At 33.2% G+C, this 21,997-nt stretch overlaps 4 protein-coding genes and 2 pseudogenes across 6 annotated transcripts; 3 read left to right on the top strand and 3 right to left on the bottom strand.

Annotated features, from left to right (window-relative positions):
* Positions 1–180: 180 nt before the first annotated feature.
* Positions 181–2,218, bottom strand: LOC104724375 (ankyrin repeat domain-containing protein EMB506, chloroplastic). Its single transcript, XM_010442845.3, has 7 exons — positions 1,607–2,218; positions 1,354–1,433; positions 1,166–1,264; positions 976–1,074; positions 783–884; positions 597–695; positions 181–483 (listed from the first exon to the last, which is right to left on the bottom strand). The coding sequence occupies exons 1-7, from the start codon at positions 1,980–1,982 to the stop codon at positions 382–384; spliced, it is 957 nt and encodes a 318-aa protein (XP_010441147.1). The 5' UTR covers positions 1,983–2,218; the 3' UTR covers positions 181–381.
* A 610-nt stretch (positions 2,219–2,828) lies between these two features.
* Positions 2,829–5,493, bottom strand: LOC104724374 (receptor-like protein 54). 2 transcript variants are annotated; one of them, XM_010442844.2, is made up of 2 exons: positions 5,042–5,493; positions 2,829–4,584 (listed from the first exon to the last, which is right to left on the bottom strand). In XM_010442844.2, exon 2 carries the CDS (start codon positions 4,432–4,434, stop codon positions 3,010–3,012), a length of 1,425 nt encoding a protein of 474 aa, XP_010441146.1. In that variant the 5' UTR covers positions 4,435–4,584; positions 5,042–5,493; the 3' UTR covers positions 2,829–3,009. The 2 variants fall into 2 exon arrangements, with proteins under 2 accessions (XP_010441146.1, XP_087332570.1); XM_087476444.1 differs by having other exon boundaries at positions 2,829–4,456; positions 5,042–5,480.
* Positions 5,494–10,508: 5,015 nt separating this feature from the next.
* On the top strand, positions 10,509–11,283 carry LOC147934584 (xyloglucan O-acetyltransferase 2-like). The gene is made up of 4 exons (XM_087472686.1): positions 10,509–10,544; positions 10,644–10,919; positions 11,009–11,230; positions 11,275–11,283. The coding sequence occupies exons 1-4, from the start codon at positions 10,509–10,511 to the stop codon at positions 11,281–11,283; spliced, it is 543 nt and encodes a 180-aa protein (XP_087328812.1).
* LOC104728389 (xyloglucan O-acetyltransferase 2 pseudogene) lies at positions 11,009–12,059 on the top strand (annotated as a pseudogene).
* Positions 12,060–12,592: 533 nt separating this feature from the next.
* LOC104724373 (uncharacterized) lies at positions 12,593–13,469 on the bottom strand. The gene has a single exon (XM_010442842.3). It carries the CDS (start codon positions 13,287–13,289, stop codon positions 12,738–12,740), a length of 552 nt encoding a protein of 183 aa, XP_010441144.1. The 5' UTR covers positions 13,290–13,469; the 3' UTR covers positions 12,593–12,737.
* Positions 13,470–17,545: 4,076 nt separating this feature from the next.
* Positions 17,546–20,584, top strand: LOC104724372 (protease Do-like 9; annotated as a pseudogene). Its single transcript, XR_015570345.1, has 9 exons — positions 17,546–18,276; positions 18,573–18,769; positions 18,865–19,048; positions 19,128–19,319; positions 19,422–19,654; positions 19,745–19,846; positions 19,925–19,975; positions 20,049–20,153; positions 20,232–20,584. The product of XR_015570345.1 is annotated as a protease Do-like 9 (transcript).
* Positions 20,585–21,997: the final 1,413 nt, after the last annotated feature.

The following is a 21,997-nucleotide window of genomic DNA, read 5'->3' as shown; positions in this document are numbered from 1 at the left end:
CGTATGGTACTGTAATAACGCGTTGGGCAAGTCATCCGGAAGCTGCTGTTGAAGGTTTTTTTAGCTGTTCTTGATGCTTTCAAGAAAAAGCAAGAGGAGGAAGAGGACGTGCTATTGGAGAAGCTTGTGATTGATAGGGGTGATTTTGTGGTTAGTGATGAGTATTTTCATGACATTGAGTTTTGTCCTCCACCTGAAACCCCTCCACAACAAATCTTTCCAATGCTTCATAAATACATATAAGTACTAGTTACACACTTAATCGGGTTTCTTCTACCTTAACCACTTAAATGGTCTGGTTTAGATTACAATCCAAGTACAGTTGGTGAGATTCTGAATGGTCAGGTTGAGATTACTAAACTGGATTTTCCATTACTCTTTCTATATATCTCCAGCGGGCATTATCTTCAATAGCTTGACCAGATCATATGACTTGAAATCTCTTCCAAAGCACAGAGCCAAGTCCAAAGCTAATTTCCCATCCTGAAAAATAAAAGCAAGAAGAAACCAAATTTGATTGGTGATCAAACGAAATCAATTACGCATATAATAATAATCTCAGCTCCTATTTCTTGACATATTTTCGCTATTAACACCTTTGTTCTCCTTGTTTTATCAGCACCATTGCTCAACAAGATCTTTGTAATGTCTCGATTCCGGCTTTGTACAGCGATATGTAAAGGAGTCCATCCTTCCTGTAAAACAATGAATGATGATGTTTCATGAGATATTCCAAGAAATGTATCAAAATCAGAAAATATGCTTCTTTTGTGGCTACTGACATTATCTGCAACATTGACGTCTACATTGTACTTGATGATCAGTAGTTTCACAGTCTGCAAGGCTCCAACTTGAACTGCGTAATGAAGCGGAGCTGCACCGTCCTGAATGTTTAAAGTTTCAGGTTATGAAAGCTCAAAAACCTTTTCCAAATGGGTAAATAATAAGTAAATGGAACCAGATAAGTTCTCTCACCCGATCTTGAAGATGCGGATTAGCTCCTTTCCTCAAAAGATGACTAATCACTGCCTCTTTTTTACCAAGGATTGCTTTATGAAGAGCGGTTTGGTTGTCCTGTTTTAGTAGATACAATCAATGACAAGATGATAAAGAATAGAAACCAGATTCGGCGACCAACATTACATGTCTCTCAAAAGCAGCAAACCTTGTCAACATCATCAACGTCTAGTCCATTTGCAATGAGGTTATCCATTAACGGAATCTGCATTGACAGAGCAAGTGTCTGAAGTGGCTTCCAACTCTTCTGCAAAATTCCATATTGAACAGAATAAGCATATAGAACCATGTGAATCTAAACCCAAGCAAATGGTCATTAGATTGATGATATCTTACGGTTGAAATCATCTTGAGATTTGGTTTATCATTTTGTTGAAGAATTGCTCTTTCTTCAGGTTCAAGAAGTTGTTCAACCTCTGCAAATACTCAAACCCATGTAAAGCAGGATACACATACACATACGCATACACATACACACACAAGAAACATAAAGATTGAATTTTTACTCGCAATTTGGAGAAAAAAGAGTAAATTGAGAGATTCTAACTTCTAAGAGAGTTATGATTGAAAGAAGAAGAAGAAGAAGAACCTCTTGCAAGCTCTTCCTCGTAGTTGTGAGTAGCCTTAAGCTTCTGTGATCTCGAGTCATCTTCCCAATCACTCTCGTAATCTAAATCGTTGCCAATACCATCTTCGTCTTCTTCATCTTCTTCGTTTTCACTGTCGCTACCATCATCTGGGTCTTCCCAGAACTCATGTTTGGATTGTAGGGAAGGTGTTCGACGATTTGTCTCAGTGAAACTGCGACTTCTTCTGGCCGTCGATTGTCTCTTGACGGAGACTCCTCGGACACTTGTGGTGCGACAGTACACGAGATTTGATTTGCAATTGTGAGAAGAATCAGAGATTGGTAACCGTGAAAGTAGCCAAGTTTGTGGAGGGATGGATAAAACCGAAGAGACCATTGTAATATTAAAAAGCTGTTATGCCTTCTCTTTCAATTGGGCATAATCTTTGAAAGTATCCCAAAGTCGACACTTACCGCTGGTTAGAAGACAGACGTCAAACTTTAACCCAAAACCATAATGATTAATTTCGACTCAGATAGTAGTATTTTTCTAGGGATAATGCATTTCATTATGTAGTAACTTTTCTCATTAAAATTACGAAAAGAAAAATAAATTATATCCCGTAAATATTTAAGCAACCAAAATACTCACACTCACAATATGTTTTTTGGTGTTGTTTTTTTTTTGTCATATACTCCATAGAAGATAGAAGATTTAAAGATTTTTATATTTTAGCAAAGTATTTTGTAAATCAAAATCATCTATATTATTTTCTTCTAAAGATTTTTATTGCATGATTTTTTTTTTTTTTTTTTTTTTTTTTTTTTTTTTTTGTGAAAAGTATTTTGTAAATCAAAATCATCTATATTATTTTCTTCTAACGATTTTGTTACATTCTCATAGCCACCTTCCTCCCACTCCTTGCCTCCTTTACCCCCTTTGGCTTCCATAGTTCCATTCTAGTAGGAGTACTTTTTGCATTTTAATAAGTCAAATTTGAGGTTGATGCTTTTTAAGAACATTTTTAAATCAAATTGGCAATGTAAAATATAAGCATTTACTTCATTGATTATAAAGTACTATAAGAGTTTAGAAAATGATTTTAAATGGTTTTAATTTTTTTTTAATTTACTTTTGAAATTGAAGAAAATTATAAAAACGAACATATGCATCAGTGCATTATTTTTTTTTTTTAAGCTTTAAATTGGATATCAAATATGTTTGACAATTGAATGTGAGTAATGAAAGCAAAAATGATCTGTTTTTCAATAACATTTGAAGTTTACAAAGTATATCTAATACGAAACAGATTAACTGAGATAATCAAAGTTTTGTTGTTAGTTTATCAAATCCCAAAAAGCAAAGAGTAGGAAACTGGTTATTTTACATATGAAAACACCACACACAAAAAAAACAATTCATCTCAAAGGCGAAACAACTTATGGAACAAGATCGGTTTGTATCGAGCAAGGGCTTGCCCAATCGCCAATCCAAACAACACTCCGGGTCCAGAGCCTATTGCAGCTGCTTTCCAGTTCAACACGTGCTCTTCTTTTGGCAGTTCTGTCTCTTGTATCTGTGGTGTTGATGGTGCTCCATTTCCCTTGAAACATCTCTCTTGAAGAGGAAGACCACAAAGATTGATATTCCCTTCAAATGAGGATTTAGGTTGCCCTCCAATCTGTGTACTCTGTGGTATTTGGCCGGTGAGTCTATTATGTGACATGTTAACATATCCCAAGAACGTGAGGTCCCTTAGCTCTTGAGGAATACTTCCAGCGATTCGGTTTTGAGATAGATCCAATGACTCGAGTTGTTTGAGTTTGGACAAAGAAGATGGAATATGACCTGTGAAAGAGTTGTTAGATAAGTCCAGAACAATCAACGATTTCAAGAAACCTAGTGACTCCGGAATCTGCCCTTCAAAACTGTTCCCTGAGAAATCAATTGCTGTGTATGTGTCTGGGATCTTTCCCAACTCCATGCTTCGTCCTTTGATTCTCAAATGAATGGAAGGGTAAGACCAAAGTGGGGTCTCGTATTTAGAGTGTTCATCTCCTGTGTATTGTGGCCAACGATAGCCTTGTGGGATAGTAACCAAAGGTACACTCCAATTCGAAAAGTAATTTTGTGGCAGGCTCCCGTTGAAGCTGTTACGAGATATGTCAATGATCCGCAGTGCACTAAATGAAAGAGAGATCTCATCATGAGAAGATATGGGACCATGGAATCTGTTTGATCTCAGAACAATGATTTCAAGACGCGGCAAAGCCTTCAACCAGAAAGGGAAAGTGTCGTCGATGCGGTTTCCTTCCACATTTAGAAACTTTAGGGTTGTGCAGTTTACAAGTGACCTTGGAAGCTTCCCACTTATTTGGTTGTGGCCAACATCAAGTAGTACTAAGCGGTCTTTTATGTCCGGAAGTCTCCCAGTGAGGTTGTTGTTGCTGAGTTTCAACGCTTGTAGTCCTAGTGATACATTTGTCAAGCATCTTGGAATTGAGCCACTGAAGTTGTTGTTTGATAGATCAAGGAGACTCAGTTTATATCTTTTGCAGAATGTAAGAGGTATGCCTCCAGTGAAATAATTATATGATGCAGCCATGATGTGGACGTAAGGTGGAATAATAGGAAATGATCCTTTAAAGACATTTGAACTCAAATCTAACTCTGAAATCGACGAATTAAGGATTACTTTTGGCGTACCTTCCAAGGAATCGAAGGAGTTGTGAGAGAGATTTACATAGGCCATAGAAGGCAAATTCCATAACAACTCAGGCACTTTTCCTTTGATTCTGTTATTTGAAATGTCTAACCACCATAACCTTTGTAGGTCCTTAATATACATGGGGAACTCAGTGATGTTGCAGCTGGACAAGTGTAGATGTGTCAAATTTTCAGAACTGGTACCAACCACTGACACACTATTTCCGGAAAGATCCAACCGCTCTAGAGACTTGAAGAGCAAGAAATCGAAGTTGAATGTGTAGGGTGTCTTCTGAAAAGATAAGTCAAGACGCATGAGGTTGGCTAATTTTGAGAGAGGTTCTAGGATTCGATGACTCATAAGGTTATAGGCCATGTCTAATTTTAAAAGCTTAGAGGTTGCAGAAGAATTTATATTTTCAAGAGGGTCACTAAGATGGTTTTGGCGAAGGTCAAGAGAAACTAGGAAATGCATGGTGAATAGATAAGAAGGAATGGTTCCAGAAAAATTATTATATGATAGGTCTATATTTTCTAAAAGGGTTAAATTATGTAGATTGGGAATACGACCGGTGAGCTTGTTATATGAAAGGTCTAAGTTGGTCAACCGGCTTAGGTTACTTATTGAGGATGGGACTTCTCCTATAAAACCATTTTTGCTAAGATCCAAGGATTCCAAGTAGGTAAGTCTGCCAAATCCTGAGGGGATAAGGGAGGAGTCAAAATGGTTTTCAGAGAGGTCGAGGTACCTGAGGTTTTGGAATCTGAAGAGGCTACTATTAGCCTTGAGAGTAGTGAGACATTGACGACGAAGGGATAGCTCCTTCACCAAACCGGTCTCGCTATCAAAGGACACACCACTAAAGGAGTCAGAGTCTTTGGTCCATGAGCTTATATTTGCTCTAGTGTCCATTCGACCAAAGTAATCGAGTTTCCAAGTGAGGTCGCAGCTGAAGGATGGAAACTCATTCTTTAAAGCCAAGAGAATGTCAACTTGGTCTCGAGGGATAGGAAATGGTAGAGTGTAAACTGAGTCGCTGGTTACAAAGACGCAACAGAAGAAACAAGTGATGAAGAAAACGGCCAGATGCGATTTCATCATATGAGAGAAAGATTTCAAACCAAAAGTATATAGGAAGGAGGATATATGAAGAAGAAAATGATATGTATGATTTAGTCAATTTTGCAGTCTAATTCTAACAATCGTATATAATGAAGATAATGAGTTACGTCACCTTGCTTGACTTGGAAATTTTGAGTCTTTCAACATGTAAGTATTGACCACCACATATTTAATTCGACCAGGACCGATACCAACCGGGTTAGACAATGACCAATTCATAAATTTTGTTGTCTCGTTATTTCTACTCTGATTACAGTTGGACTCTTGGACTAGTATTACATACTTTTCAATTATCCATCCAACCGTAGTCTTCTGGATAATTATAGCCATTGAACATGGTAAGGGTTAGTCATTATAACTTGATTTGAAAACTGTGAATGTTTTCCACTATTTTCGGCCACAACAGATCTTTTCAGACTTCCCATATTGGAGTGATCTTTTGTTTAATCATATGATATAATCTATACAATAATACAAAGGAGGAGAGATGAAGGAGAAATTCATGTACTGCTTAATAATGTATAATAATTGGGAAGGGCCAATCTTATGCAGGTGTTACAAGATTTGATTGGAGTTGATGCAAGTTTTTTATTGACTTACTAATCCAAAGCATTTTAGTAACATTTTCAGCAGTGACTACCTGAATGGTGAGACATGTTAGACGATGGATGTTTAATATATTTTCTTTGCATTTTTTTTTTGTGACCGCACACTATTTCCTCCACTCATCGAACATATTATTAACTACATATGTATAACAATTCATAAATAGAATAAAAAATAAATACTGTGCGGTAAAATAAAAAGATTTTACTTTTGCATTTTCTTGTACTATAAATGGAAGGTATATCAAAATCTAGATAACTTAGACACATATTTCAGAATCTAATAGATTTTTTAATCTATACATATTGCTTGCCATTTTTCACAAAGTGCATTCATTTTTTGGTTATATTGTAAAGTAATATTAGTTAGTTTTATACCACATATTGTAAGTTAGGTAAACTCTGTGCCTTGTATTACTCATTAGGAGAAGTAAAAATATGATACGCATATAATATGGAGACCAATATCAGAGCCACAATCATCTAGCGATTGGCATTTTCCTGTTTCTAAGCTATGTGCTTCTTTTGTTTATTTTTGTTTTCAACCCAAATGCTTTTACATTCAAGTTAATTATGAAGCTCTGAATCTAAGCCATTGAACTTCTTTTTTATTTAAGTCTATCATCTTAGACCTCTGAATCTAAGCCAATGTTTTTTCTTTTATAATTTTTATTTTCAAGCCAAAAGTGCTTCGATCATTCAAGTTTATATATTACTAGATTAGGATCCGCACATCGTGCGGGTTTTAAAATTATTTAGTAAAATTAAAAATTTTAATAGCATAAGTGGAATATATTTTTTGAAAATAAAAAAGATATATATTTTTAGTTAGAGAGAAGTTTTTACTTAAATACACTAATTTATATTTTATATTTTAAAATTATTATTAGAATTCTTACAATAATCTAAAGCTAAATTAACGACCACCAAAATGTTTTTCAAACATTAACCATTACGAATATTATTATGGTCAAATTTCAAAACGTTCAACAACTTATTCACAAAATGTTTTACATGCAATCAACATGTCAAAGCGTCATCTTATTAGCATCCACATACAATTTTACTCTATATTTTATCACTAATAATATGTTCTTATCACCTAAAATATTTTATTGTTAAAATACGCTTTTTATCACCACCTGTAAAATGTATCTGTGAACAAATTCAACAGTTTTTTGTCTCTTTACTTTCACTTTGACGTAGTTTCTTTTCACCAATAAATTTTGTAGTGACAGTTTGTTTAACCATTAAAATTGTTTACTCAAAAAATATTTTGGATGAAAAACTGAGAAAAAAATATCTACATGATTGCAATGAGTTTATGACCAACCCAATAAAATTTGAGAAATTAAAAGACAGTTAAAAAAATAAAAAATTATAACCATGAATCCATGATGATATAGGAGTCTTAGATACTTACACATTGATTTAGTTTGTCTACCCATATATGAAGCATAGTTAAATCCAACCTTATATGAGGTTCATCTCCAAGTGTCTTTTCGATCATAGCAATCTAATCATCACTCATGATACCCCATTTTCTTTTGTTAGCAAGATTTTCTGATCTCACATGGTTTGTATTTGTTTTTTTGTTGTTCATGATTTTCTAGCGTACTTAAGGTTTTGATTTGATATAGGATACCACTTAATACACATCTTTATATAATAAGACATATGCTTTATTTCTTGATGGTGATAGGTAAATATTTTCTTTTTGTTTTTGGATTAGTTTTTTTTTTGGTAAATATTTTTTTAACTTTTGTTTTTCTAGCGATTAACTTAGACATGTATTAAGATCTAAGATCGTTAATTTGACACATGTCGCAATCATGTTAAGCAGTAATCTGGACACGTGTCGACATCTTATCAATACAATTGACATTTGTCACGATCTCGTTAATGAGTAACTTTGATATCAAACTTTATATAATAATATAAGCCTTTGAATCTAAGTAAAATTTATTTTGAATATTAAAAAAAAATTGTTATTATCGTTTTCTCAAGCTATATAATGCTTCTTTCTATTTATTTTTTTTGAAAAAAAAAAAATTCTCTCGATATTTTTGTTGTTTTTTTTCTTTTATATTCTCTTCACTTAAAAGAAAAGCAAAAAAAAAAAGAAAAGAAATAGGATCCCCTTCTCTAACCATCGCTGATGTCGGCCACCATCATACAACTCATCATCGGATCGGGTCTTTAGCAAATCTTGCTCAACTACATCAACTCATCTTCTCGATACATAACCGGATCTCCTTCTCGACACTTCGACTTGTCAATCTCAAGCCATTATTTCCGCTTCGCTTCATCACCCCTTGAGCTTGAGGGGACGTATAGAAGGATCTAGAAATCCTTATGATCAAAGAAGATATTCTAAATATATAATAGAGATTTGTGTATATTTTATATGATTCTATTAGTTAGATAATTATGTTAATTTATTCCCTATAAATATGTCTCTCTCTATGTACATTCATCCTTACTAGAGTCAATATACTATTTTCTAAACACGAAGGTGTATCTCTAGATTCTTTTCCTTATACTAGGTTTTGAACCCACGCTACGCGTGGGTTTATTTGATATATATTGATGAAAATTATATATAATTGATGACGGTAATAAAATATTATTTTATAAAAAAATTAAATTTCAGATACATATTTTTTAATAATATAAAAATCAGTTGTGTTATAAAATCAAATCTGATTAAAAAAATCATGAATTTAACTCGACGTCAAGGCGAGGCGAATCAAACTGATGACCTCACATATCCTAAACAATTTTTTTGACCACCAGAAAAACGGAACAATTTTATCATCATGAATTTAACTCGTTTTCATATTTAATTGATCGCTATGACCTATGTTTTCGTGTTTTTTATTCCACGTTTTCTTATTCTTCATATTCTTTCTTGTCATTTTCATTGTCAAATTTTGTGGTAATTGTCATCGTTACTTTTACCGTCTGGTTCTTCGTTATACTCTTTTTATTCTTCTTCCTCGTCAACTTCTTCACATTCTTCCACTGAAAAACATTTTTTTAGACTACCACACAACTTGTTAACCTTTATATATTTTAATTTGCTAAAATAAATCAAATAAAACTTTTAAATTTAGAAACCTGATAAATAATCATAAATCAAGCAAACCTGATAAATTTATAGTTAAAAATATATTAGTTTTATTTATAATGGTTCTCAGTCATTGTCTAAAATTTTCTAGCCAATGTGGGATGTTGTAAATATTTCTTTTATTTCTATAGATTATACTTTTTTCTAAAAAAATCTTAATATATAGATTACTACTATATTTTCAAAAATGTTATTAGTGAAATATCTAATTCTTATTGATTTTTTTAAAATCCTATATGGACACCTTTAGGAGTTTATAGCTTCAACTTTTTATTAGTATAGATATAATGTCTTAAAATTTCTATGGAGGTTAAGTAATTGTAATGTTTTAAAACATTCTATGAAATTTAAATATTTTTAAATATTTGAACCTTTTAAAATTTTCAAGTTTCAATATTTATAATATTTTAAACTTTTAAACTTTATAAATTATAATATTTTAAAAACCTTTTAAATGTTTTTGAAACCTTTTAAAAGCTAAGACTTTTAGAAGTTTCAATATTTATAATATTTTAAACTTTGAAAATGTTCGAAATATAATATTTGAACCTTTTAAAAAGTTTCAATATTTATAATATTTTAAACTGTTAAAATTTAAAAATTATAATAGTTAAAAACTTTTTAAAAGCTAAGAACTTTAAAAGTTTCAATATTTATAATATTTAAACTTTTAAAATTTTTAGATATTATAATATTTTTTTTGAAACTTTTTAAAGTTTTAATTTGATCAGATAAAAAACTGGATCAAACCGAATAAAGTTTTTAAACTTGGACGTCTGATAAATGAAGCTTTACTGCTCATTCGTTGTTGGAAGTATATTAATCTTATTTATAATGGTTCTGAACCATTGTCTAAAAAAATTCTAGCCGATGTGGGATATCGTAGATAGTTTTTTTTATTTCCATAAATTAAAATTTTTTCTTTTTCTAAAAAATATGGAAATTTTAAAAATGTTAATAATGTCATGTCAAATCCTAATTGGTCTTTTAAAAAATATCTTAATATAGAAAATTTTGGAAATTTAAAAATGTTAATTAGTAACATGTCGAATTTCGATTGGATGTTTAAAATCCTAGGCGGACAGCCTTAGGAGCTTTATCTTTTTATTAGTATAGATTTCATTTTTTTCTACTTAATAACTCAAAATAAAATATAAATAGGTGTGTCAATACTTCACATTATGGTAGTAACTTTTTGGATAATTATCGACATGCAACGATGGATTCGTCATAAATCTTGCGGGGAAAATCAAAGAAAAAGACGAGCTTAAGTGCATTGGCACCATATCTCTTGCTTTGTATTACTCTATTCTCCATCACTTTCTTCTTGTTTCCTCAGAATTCTCTTAATTCCATCAATGATCACAACGTTCTCTACGTCGAACCTCAACCAAGTAAGTTTAAATGTTCTTTTTGGTCGAAATGCAAAGAGCCAAATACCAAATTGTTGAAATCTTTTGTCATTCATTGTTGTCGTTGGTTTAGATTTTAAGGACTGTGACTTGTCTAAAGGACAATGGATTCCACACGAAGGAGGGTCGCTGTACTCAAACTCTACCTGTCCTACAATATCCGACTCGAAAAACTGCTTAAAACATGGGAGACCAAACAGAGATTTCTTGTTCTGGAGATGGAAACCTGAAGGCTGTAAACTTCCGAGATTCAATCCCAAAGCTTTTCTTGATCTCGTTCGCGGCAAAAAGATGAGTTTCATTGGTGATTCTGTGGCCAGAAACCACATGGAGTCTCTTCTCTGCCTCTTGTCAATGGTAAGACTCTCTTTGTAGAAGATCTTATGACAAAACTTCTTAAGCAATTGTAACTTAAGAAGTCTAGTTTCTTTGCTTTGGTTGCGCAGGAAGAAACTCCAAAAGATATCTACAAGGATGCAGAAGACAGAAACAGGATATGGTACTTTAGAGACCATGACTTCACTCTATCTACGTCATGGACTAAGTTTCTAGTGGCGGGATTCGAGAGGACTCGCGCTAACAAGACCGGAACAGGAATTTATGATATAGATGTCGACAAGATCGATGAGCAATGGGCGAAGGATCTGCCAAATACAGACATTGCCATTGTTTCAGCTGGTCATTGGTTTTTCAGACCAATATACATACATAGAGGAGATGAGACAATAGGTTGCATCTTCTGTAACTTACCAAACATGACTCAGATTAGCTTGAAAGAAGGGTTTAAGCTAGTTTTCTCAGCTGCTTTTACGCACATCAATGGATGTCATAACTGCAAAGACAACTTAGTGACAGTTCTCAGGACATATTCGCCGTCCCATTTTGAGAATGGGACTTGGAACACTGGAGGAGCTTGCGGGAGGTCGATCCCATTAAGGGTAAATGAAATCGACCAGAAGAGTAGCGATATGGAACTCAGAACATCTCAGATAGAGCAGCTTGAAGAGATTAAACGTGTCAGCTTAAGAAAGAGGAAGTTTGCGGTTTTGGATGTGACTAGGGTTATGCTAACGAGACCAGACGGGCACCCGGATTCTTACTGGGGAAATAAATGGATGAAAGGTTTCAATGACTGTACTCACTGGTGCTTGCCCGGACCAATCGATGCCTGGAGCGAGGTTCTCATGGCGTTACTTAGACAACGCTTGTAAATCTAGAGGATAAGAACTTTTATAATGTAATGTATAAGGTGATGTCTTTGAGTCAATTTTCATAGCAACCTTTAGTTATATGTGTTACAAAGAGAAGACACATATTTACAGGACATATACAAAACTGCACATACCTGACATTGTTTCATGTATTCATGATCATAGCCTGCAAAATACATTGAGCAGAGGAATAACAGTTTCCACCATTCTTAGTGTTCATGTGAAGACATGAAACATAAAAAATGTCCTGGGATCTTCCAAAGAATCTCAAAGTGCATAAACTCAAAATGGCTGACATGGAAACAATTCGACAAAACGGAAAATTTCAACAGATTGATCTAAAGGATCACTTCGAACAGACTCCAATCCATATTCCATAGACTAAAAATTACAGACTGAGACAGAAATGGTAACAGCTACCTTACTCACCAACCATGACTACAACAGAAGGCTTCTATTGTATCCTAACAGTTAACTCTAGAAATCATAACATCATTCAAATCAAAACACATATCGACGACAATATAATAAGAGAGCTGAGAAAGGTGAGATTGATAAATAGCAATTCTCCAACTATTCCTTACTCCTTTGCAATTCTGAGTTGACTTCTAAAGATTTTCCGAAGCAATTTATCAAAGTGGATGTAATAGAAACATATCTACATAACCAAAAAGTTCAACAGATCATTAAGTAACAGCTAACTTCTTCAGCTACCATGACTACAACACAAAGCTTCTATTGTGTTTCCATCAGTTAACTCTAGCAATCATCACATCGTTCAGATCGAGAAAAGCTCCAAAGTGAAAGAGACAGCTCAGATTGATAAATAGTAATATTCTCCAACTATTTCCTTAAGAAATTACGAGTTCAACAGTAAAGATCGATGCTTTACATGGAGAAACAAACTTACATGAAAGCTAAAAACCATCAAACCAAACACAAGGCAACACATATCACAAACGAATCAAGACTCCAAAGTGTTACCAAGAGGAAATGAGAAGACTTCACGAACAGGAGAAAACTCAACAAGACCAATCTCCATACCATAACCATTCACCGGAAGCTTCAAATCTCTCAAAACAGAGAAAGCCTCAGCCATACGCGACTTGGGAACATCGAGAGCCACAGGACAACACGGAACCCAAGAATCAACACGGTAATCTTCACCAATCTCAACAGACTCTTTCTTCAACGTATCACATAGCTGAGTCTGCAGCTGAAGAAGCGAAAGAGACGGCGTCGGAGATAGGAAGAGCAAGTTGTTGTCGCTAGAGAAGCTGCCTATGGTGGAGAACGAGATCGAGATTGGTTCTTGCTTCGATACGAAGCTTTTGATGACGGATTCGAGCCGAGTCGAGTCGAAGAGAGAGGTGGAGAAGAGTGTTATGTGTGGACGAGACTCGGTGTTGATCAGTTTGGTGCTGATTTGACGGCGAGCGAAGACGTTCCAAGCTTTCAGAACTTGGTTTTCGAGTGCTGGGTCGAAGTAAAGCTCTATTGCGTAGCCTTCTGACATTTGATTCCGAGTCGCGAAATCGAAGATCGGAGATAGACGGATCACGATCGGAGACTGAGAGATCTCTCCAAAATCTGGGAAATTTGGAGATACGAACAAAAGGAAGATGGTGGAAGTAACTCAAAAGGGAAAGTGAGAGAAGAAAATGAAAATTTTCAGATTTGGTTTGTGCATTTTAACCGAATTAAACCAAACTCAAATCGAACCGAATCTAAATTGAAAAAATTAACCCCGAATTCAACGCCCCCGAAATGTTTCAGTTTTACATGAAAAGGTCCCCAATGTTTTAAATTGTTTAAAACGTTACATCAGAAATATTTGTTGAACAGATTCTTGTTACCGTGGTACGAGGAACAGACTGACCCATTCTTAGGGTTTTGTTACAATCTCATCATCTCTTCAAAGCTCTCTTTCTCTTCGATTTTTACGGTCATCTTTCAGTCAAAAAGAGCGTTTGCTCTAACTCTAAGTCCCTTTTTCCATTACAACAAAAAATGTTTCGTTTCGCATTCTGCTTCTTTCTCGTTCTGTTGCTATCGGCTGGAGAAATATCATCGCAGTTGGTTTCTGGTCCACTAATAGTGTAAGTGGTCTCACAACTTCAAACCCTAAAGAAACGCCCATCTCTCTTACCATGTGATTAGGATGCGCTTGATTAGAGGAATGATTGCTTTTTCTTAACTGGATTTTTTTTGTAAGAGAGTTTCGAATTTCTTGAGAACATGATGATGATTAAAGGAATGCTTAATTTGTGATATCGTTTCATGATTACTTGATTCTGCGGCAATGGTGTTCATTTCTTGATAATGTTTCCTGTTTGGGTTTTATATGTGGATCCACAATAGATTGTTCTTACTTGTGCTAACTGGGTGTTCTCTAGTGTTATGAACTTAGTGTTATAAACTCAAATGGTAGATGCTAAATTTTAGATTTTCCCTTCATGAAAGCTTAAAGCTTAAACTCGTTTCTTGTTGTTGTTGATTCTATGGGAATCTACCCGAGTGCATGTTTAATTCTTCTAAATTTTTCGGTGAAAAAGTGCATTGCACTGCAGGTTCTTTTGTAAAAAGCCAACACTCAGATCTGCTCTCGCAAGGCTCTGCCACCAATGCTGCTAACTCCGGAGGGAAGTCTGAATATGAAACTGGGCCAGAAAAGGTAATCAAGTTTATTTATTTCTTTGTATTTATCAAAGAATGTTTTAAGTAAATCTTATTATTAATGTGAGTTTTCCTTGGAAATATTTCTTACAGGTGGATTCACTGAGTTTTCTTGAAGTATCTACAATCATTTTAGATAATGTTCAATCATTTACAAGTTTGTTGTCTCTCACCTTTTAGACGTATCTGTGAATATCTCTCTTGTATCTCCGTAAATTCCATCAATCTATTTTGCTAAACGTTTGAAGATTGTCACTGTAAAAGCAGATATAATTGGTGTTTTTATTGTTTATACCGTTTAGGTTTGGTAAAACATTTAACTGGAATCTATGTGACTTCTATGAAAAAGACTAGTACTAACTAAAGAAAAACGTGGTTAGAGAGAGGTTTAGGCTACTTGACTTATGGAATATATATATTTGAAAATATTGATTTAATGTGAGTAATTCTTGTTGATATTGTTGTACTAAATTTGTTGATTCATTCATTGTTTTGCATCTTATACTATTTAAAGATAGTTTTTTTTTGTTTGTCCTAAAAGATTTGATAAAACGAGTATGAATCCATTAATAAGTATGTGTATTTTATTTTATATTAACATTAATCCTACTATATTAATTGAGAAGTACAAATATGAAACTAACCTTAAAATGTGTAAAAAATTTCATTCAATTGCCATTAGAAAATTTTAATTAAGGGTTAATTAATTAACTAAATAAATATAATTAATTAAAAATAAAAAACACTAAGAGATCAAAAATAAAAAAATCTAGAAAAGTACAAAAAATCTATTCAAATCAAAACTAATTTATTCTTGAAAAAGAATTAAAAAAATTAACAGCTAAGATTTTTTTAAAATACAGATAATTATTAGTTTAAAAAAAATTATTATCTCTCTCTAATAGAATTACTAAATATATTATTTTAAAAATATAAACCAATCAGAATTTCATAAAACTAAGATTTTAATATCCAAGTAGACAGTAAAATTATTTTTAATAACTAGATTTCAAAGATTTTATTAAGATTTCAAATTATGATTTTCCTGTCATCTTTCTTTTATTTTATTTACAAATTGTTTAGAATTTTCATATAATACTTATGATTAATAAATATTCAGAATTTTTCGGCATATGTTGTGATTTGAATTTTTAAAAACGAAGATATATTACTCTTTTTTTTAAAATGTAAAAGATATATTACTCAATTTGTGGAAAAAAGTTTGTTATAATTTCTACATTGGCCGGTTGGTAAAACTAAATTTATATAGTTGATAAATTAATAAATTTTGTTTGCTCACAATTATAATATTAAAATTACTACTTCATATCTCACAAAATATTGATGCAAATACAACAAATAAACAATATAAAATTGTAATATACATCAAAAAAAATAAAATATATAATACTCTAAAATAATTCGTATTAAAAAGACATATAGATTTATAGAACAATTAAAAATGAATATTATCTCAAACAAAATAATTTTTTAAAATAAATATAACAATAGTTTTTATTATTATATTAGATATTTTTTTAAAATATTGATCATGCTTTAAACACGGAAATCTCCTAGTTAATTAATTAATCAATAGGATCATATATCAAATTTGAGGTGGTTTTAATGAGAAAAAGATTTGTAATTTAATTTGTTGAAAAATTTAGTTGTGGAGGGGACTAAGTATTTGATTTATAATCGTGATTAATTATCAATCGACAAGATGTTAATTTGTTATTGTTGGTTTTTTTTTCTTTTATCTATTATATAAGTTCATTTCAAACTTAATCCATTAGAAACGGTAAATATAAAATTGGACATACCTAAAATGCAATTCTAAAGTAGTATAACAAATTAACATAAGAAATTCTTTTAAATAGACATACCCACTTCGTAAAAGAATCATACTTTTTTTTTTTTAAGATAACGTACAATCATTAACAACTCTTGTCTCTCACTTTAAACGTATCTGTGAATATCTCTTTTGCATCTCTGTCAATTCCATCAATCTATTTTGCTCGTTTAGCAACGCTAATTCACTTACCAAATCTTGAAGATTGTCACTGTAAAAGCAGATGTCATCGGTGTTTCTTTTTTTATACCTCTTGTTTAATGGCAATACTTCTCTCTTATTGCATAACAATCGCTTCAAGACCAAGCAAAGTCTCACCAGTCTGTTCATAAAAACCAGAGTTATGTTCTACAGTTTGAGGTTGTAACAAAATAAAAGATTTGATTGTCAAAACTGCAAAAGCATTATACATTATAACCTCTATAAATTAATACTTGATAAATTAATAATACCTATAAATTAATAAATTTCTCTGGTCCCAAATTGAGACTAGTGTAATTTTAGACATTATTCGATAATATAATCAGATAATAATTTTTTTGAAAATGTTTTGCAAATATATAGTCCCATCGATAATATAAATTAATAATTATCTAAATATATGTATATATATACATATTAATTTTTACTAGAGTTCATTTTTAAGATTTATATGTGATATCTTTAAAACATGACTAGATCATTTTTACTTGCTATTAATTAGGGTAACGATTTTCTGGTTAGAACTATTTAATAAGAAGATTCTGTTATTATATTTGTTATTAATCTACAGTGGCATTTTGTATAATATCTTATACAAAGTAGGGTTATTTGTTTAAAAGATTGCTTAAATAAGTATATAGAGATAATTGTTAGTTTCTTTGTAATTGAATTTATAAAAATATTAGTTATAACGATTGAATCTTATTTTTAATATTTTTTAATCAAATTAGAAAAGGCTTTTTATATCTAGAAATTAAAACTTTTATAAATTAATAGATTTTTATGGTCCTAACATTATTAATTTATAGAGGTTTGATTGTTCCTTTTTTGTTATCTTGACTTGGTTCGTTGAGTTTAGTCTGTACCTTGTTGATTAATGTGGCCGTTGGTCATGAAATATCTTTTGTCTTTTGAGCTCTGTGGAGCATACAAGTGGACTATTAAAGACGACAAAGTCCAATTCAAATAATGGGCCTAAATTCAGGCCCATGTATCTTATATTCAGATACGTACGACGGGAACAATGATCGCCGTTTCTTAGAATCCTGTGCGATTACCTCACTCTCCGATTATAAACCCTAGCCGCGTCTCCTGGACAATTTCAATTTCAATTTCGCTGTGAGAAGATACAAACCAGAGGAAAAGATCACTCTTTTTCCTTCTGGGTTGAGGGAAGAAGAAGATGAAGCCTTCTCAGAAGAGGGAACGCAAACACAAACGACAAGATGCTTCATCGGCGGAAAACGCCGGCGGCGAAGTTAAAGAAGAAGCATCGTTACCTCAATCCCCTGAGCCAGTTTCAGCTTCCGAAGCCAACAACCCATCTCCGTCGCGACGTAACCGTGGGAGAGGGAAAAAGCGTAGACTGAACAACCAATCAGAAGACAATAACCAGAGGACGTCGTCTCCGGAGCGTAGAGCTCGTCACCATCACTCTGATCAGAGAATGGTGATTGTAGCAATGGGATGGTTGTTTCAACAACTACTGATTCGATTCCTTCTGCTCCGAGTTGGGAGACTGTTGTAAAAGTTGTGCCTTCAATGGATGCTGTGGTTAAGGTCTTTTGTGTTCATACTGAGCCTAATTTCTCGTTGCCGTGGCAAAGGAAACGACAGTATAGTTCTGTTAGTAGTGGTTTCATTATTGGTGGAAGGAGAGTTTTGACTAATGGACATTCCGTTGAGCATCATACTCAAGTTAAACTCAAGAAGCGTGGCTCTGATACTACGTACTTGGCGACAGTATTGGCCATTGGAACTGAATGCGACATTGGTATGCATCTAGTCTCTAGTTTAAAGCATCTATTTTCTGTAGTTTGAGTCGCCATGGGAGTTTTGAGTAGTCAGAATTAGATATTTAATGTAACAGTATCTCTGTTTGTTATTAGTAGTCTGTTAGACCTACTTTTAGTGTAATTTGTGTTGCAATGGAAGGTTTTGAAGTAGTCCGGAGTGATTGTTTGCTATTCTTTGTCTCATTGTTATGTTTTCATTGACAAATCCACAAGTGTGAATATTGACTGTTATTATTGTCTATGAGCTGATGATGTTAATACATTGGAATTACAGCTTTGTTGACAGTTACGGATGATGAGTTCTGGGAAGGAGTATCTCCTGTGGAGTTTGGAGATTTACCAGCGTTGCAAGATGCTGTAACTGTTGTTGGTTACCCAATTGGTGGTGACACAGTCTCTGTCACAAGTGGCGTTGTTTCACGTATGGAGATATTGTCTTATGTACATGGATCGACTGAGCTTTTAGGATTACAGATTAGATGCCACATTTGAGAGGACTTTTTTTTAGTGGCTATGGAGGTTTTGGGCGCTTATGCGTAGTGTTTTCTGTTTTTGTTTGATTTCGTCAGATAGACGCAGCTATAAATTCTGGGAACTCTGGTGGTCCTGCATTTAACGACAAAGGAAAATGTGTCGGCATTGCGTTTCAATCTCTAAAACATGAAGATGCCGAGAATATTGGTTATGTCATTCCCACACCAGTTATTGTACATTTCATTCAAGATTATGAGAAGCATGACAAATACACAGGTAACTCTCACCAATGATTCTGTTTTTTTTTTGTGTTATCTCTACATGTGCTATTTTTCTCATACTTGTACTGTTTTAGGTTTTCCTGTTCTTGGAATTGAGTGGCAAAAGATGGAAAACCCTGATTTGCGTAAGTCAATGGGTATGGAATCTCATCAAAAGGGAGTGCGGATAAGAAGAATTGAGCCAACCGCCCCAGAATCACAGGTTTTGAAGCCATCCGATATTATCCTTAGCTTTGATGGGGTTAATATTGCTAATGACGGAACTGGTAATAATTCTTACAGATAGTTTACATATTCGAGCTTATTTCGGGTTAAGTCTAGACATTCCCTGGCTATAACGTTTCTTTTTTTGTTTTGGGGTTTTTCAGTTCCATTTAGGCATGGAGAACGAATTGGCTTTAGCTACCTTATATCTCAAAAGTACACTGGAGATTTTGCTCTTGTGAAGGTTCTACGTAACAAAGAAATACTTGAGTTCAACATAAAACTTGCAATCCACAAGAGACTAATCCCTGCACACATAAGTGGCAAACCTCCTTCTTACTTCATCGTTGCTGGCTTTGTATTTACAACTGTCTCTGTTCCATATCTTCGATCTGAGGTCCTTTACTCTCTCTTCCTTACTTTCTCGCTTTCTCTCATGCATCTATTCTCAGTTTATATAACTATTTCCCAATAATATGTTTTGCAGTATGGAAAAGAATATGAATTCGACGCACCTGTCAAGCTATTGGAGAAGCATCTTCATGCAATGGCTCAATCCGTGGACGAGCAGCTTGTTGTAGTTTCGCAGGTTAGTTTCTCCTGTTTTATACCGTTGTAACTATTCTTCCCTATGTCGAAGCCTCAACACCCATATTCCTTCTTGCAGGTTCTTGTATCTGACATTAACATTGGTTACGAAGAGATTGTCAACACCCAGGTTTGTGAAATTTCATTATCATTTGTCACGCTGTTGATGTGTCTGTCACTCTAAATGATTAACCGCTGTGTAGGTTGTCGCCTTTAATGGCAAACCGGTGAAAAACTTGAAAGGTTTAGCTGAGATGGTGGAGAATTGTGAGGATGAATACATGAAGTTTAATCTAGATTATGATCAGGTATATTATTTTTCTCATCTCCCTAACTTGTAGGCAAACTTGTTACACAACTTCTAAAATTCTTTGTTGATATTACAGATTGTTGTTCTGAACACTAAGACAGCAAAGGAAGCAACTTTAGATATTCTGACCACACATTGCATACCTTCTGCTATGTCTGATGATCTGAAGGCTGAAGAAAGAAACTGAGACAAAAGGAGGCACATCCATAAACAGGAGAGGAAGAGAGGTTTTGGTCCATTGCAGGATACAGAAGCAAATACAGTCATAGAAAGACAGAGAAGCTCTTATTTTTCTTGTTCTGTTTGTTTTTTGTATTTGGAAGAAATACGTTGGTTTTCTCTATTATATTCTTCAGTCTGAACTTCGTCGAAGAATCATATATTCCCCAATAGAAATGGATGAGATATGATCATATACATTTTTTAAAAGTGAACAATCCTCTCCAAGATACAAGTGAATTATCATAGCTTCTTCTTGTCCCAATTACTTCACTTTTACGGTCATAGCTGAGACCTTTTAAAGCAAGCCATCACAGAAATACTCATCAACTGTAAACTTGCTCCAAGATTTGTCATTACTTGCGGTCCAAACGACTATCTGAGGCATGGTTTGGAACATGTATATGTACATTCCCACAAACCCTAGACATCCTCGTTTTGCAAAGCATGTAGAATGCGTTGGAGGTAAACCAATGAACCACAACTTCAGAGGATAGCAAAACTAGTTATAAGATTCAAGCTCCCAAATAACAAATTTCTTGTTTTATTCATATGTTTAGTTCCTTCAGGATCTTGAATAAAGGTAACTAGAAAATAAATATTCAGATGTAGTTCGTCAATCATACTTGGAGTTTTCAGACAATTAAATGTTCCAAAAAACTCACACAATATCTACTCACCAAAAAAACGCATTTGCGAGCTCGTATGTGTCAGTCAAGTTTAATCCAACTAACATATTTAAAAATTTTAACGTAGTAAAATTTTTAATAACTTCAACTATATTTCGTGCAATATATTGAAGTAATTTAAGTCACCAGTTATTTTTCTTTTGCTATAATTTTTTTTTCATCTTAATAGGAAGTTAGGAACATTCTTTTTTTTCGCAGTTAGTAATTTACTTATTTCCTTCTAACAAGACAATACAAGATAAAAACACATACCTATACTAATTGAAATAAAATATTAGCTTTTTAAAAAGGGTCGAAAATATTAGCTTTTTAAAAAAAAATTAGATTATATATGTTTTTCTTGTAAATATTTATTGATATCCCTAACTAAAAGATTTGGTAAAACGAATATGAGTCCACTACATGTGTATTTTACTTGGAATCTATGTGACTTCTATGAAAAAGACTAGTACTAAGTACTAACTAACCGAAGAAAAACGTGGTTAGAGACAGGTTTAGGCTACTTGATTTAGTGTGAGTAATTCTTGTTGATATTGTTGTACTAAATTTGTTGATTCATTCATTGTTTTGCATCTTATACTATTTAAAGATAGTTTTTTTGTTTGTCCTTAAAAGATTTGATAAAACGAGTATGAATCCATTAATAAGTATGTGTATTTTATTTTATACTAACACTAATTAATTACTTAATCAATAGGATCATATATATCAAATTTGAGGTGGTTTTAATGAGAAAAACATTTGTAATTTAATTTGTTGAAAAATATAGTTGTGGAGGGGACTAAGTATTTGATTTATAATGGTGATTAATTATCAATCGAAAAGATGTTAATTTGTTTTTGTTGGTTTTTTTCTTTTATCTATTATATAAGTTCATTTCAAACTTAATCCATTAGAAACGGTAAATATAAAATTGGACATACCTAAAATGCAA

The sequence above is a fragment of the Camelina sativa genome, chromosome 11, assembly GCF_030686135.1.
Source record: "Camelina sativa cultivar CO46 ecotype springtype chromosome 11, ASM3068613v1".
In the NCBI taxonomy this organism is placed as follows: Eukaryota; Viridiplantae; Streptophyta; class Magnoliopsida; order Brassicales; family Brassicaceae; genus Camelina; species Camelina sativa.
This window is presented reverse-complemented; position numbering and strand designations above follow the sequence as displayed.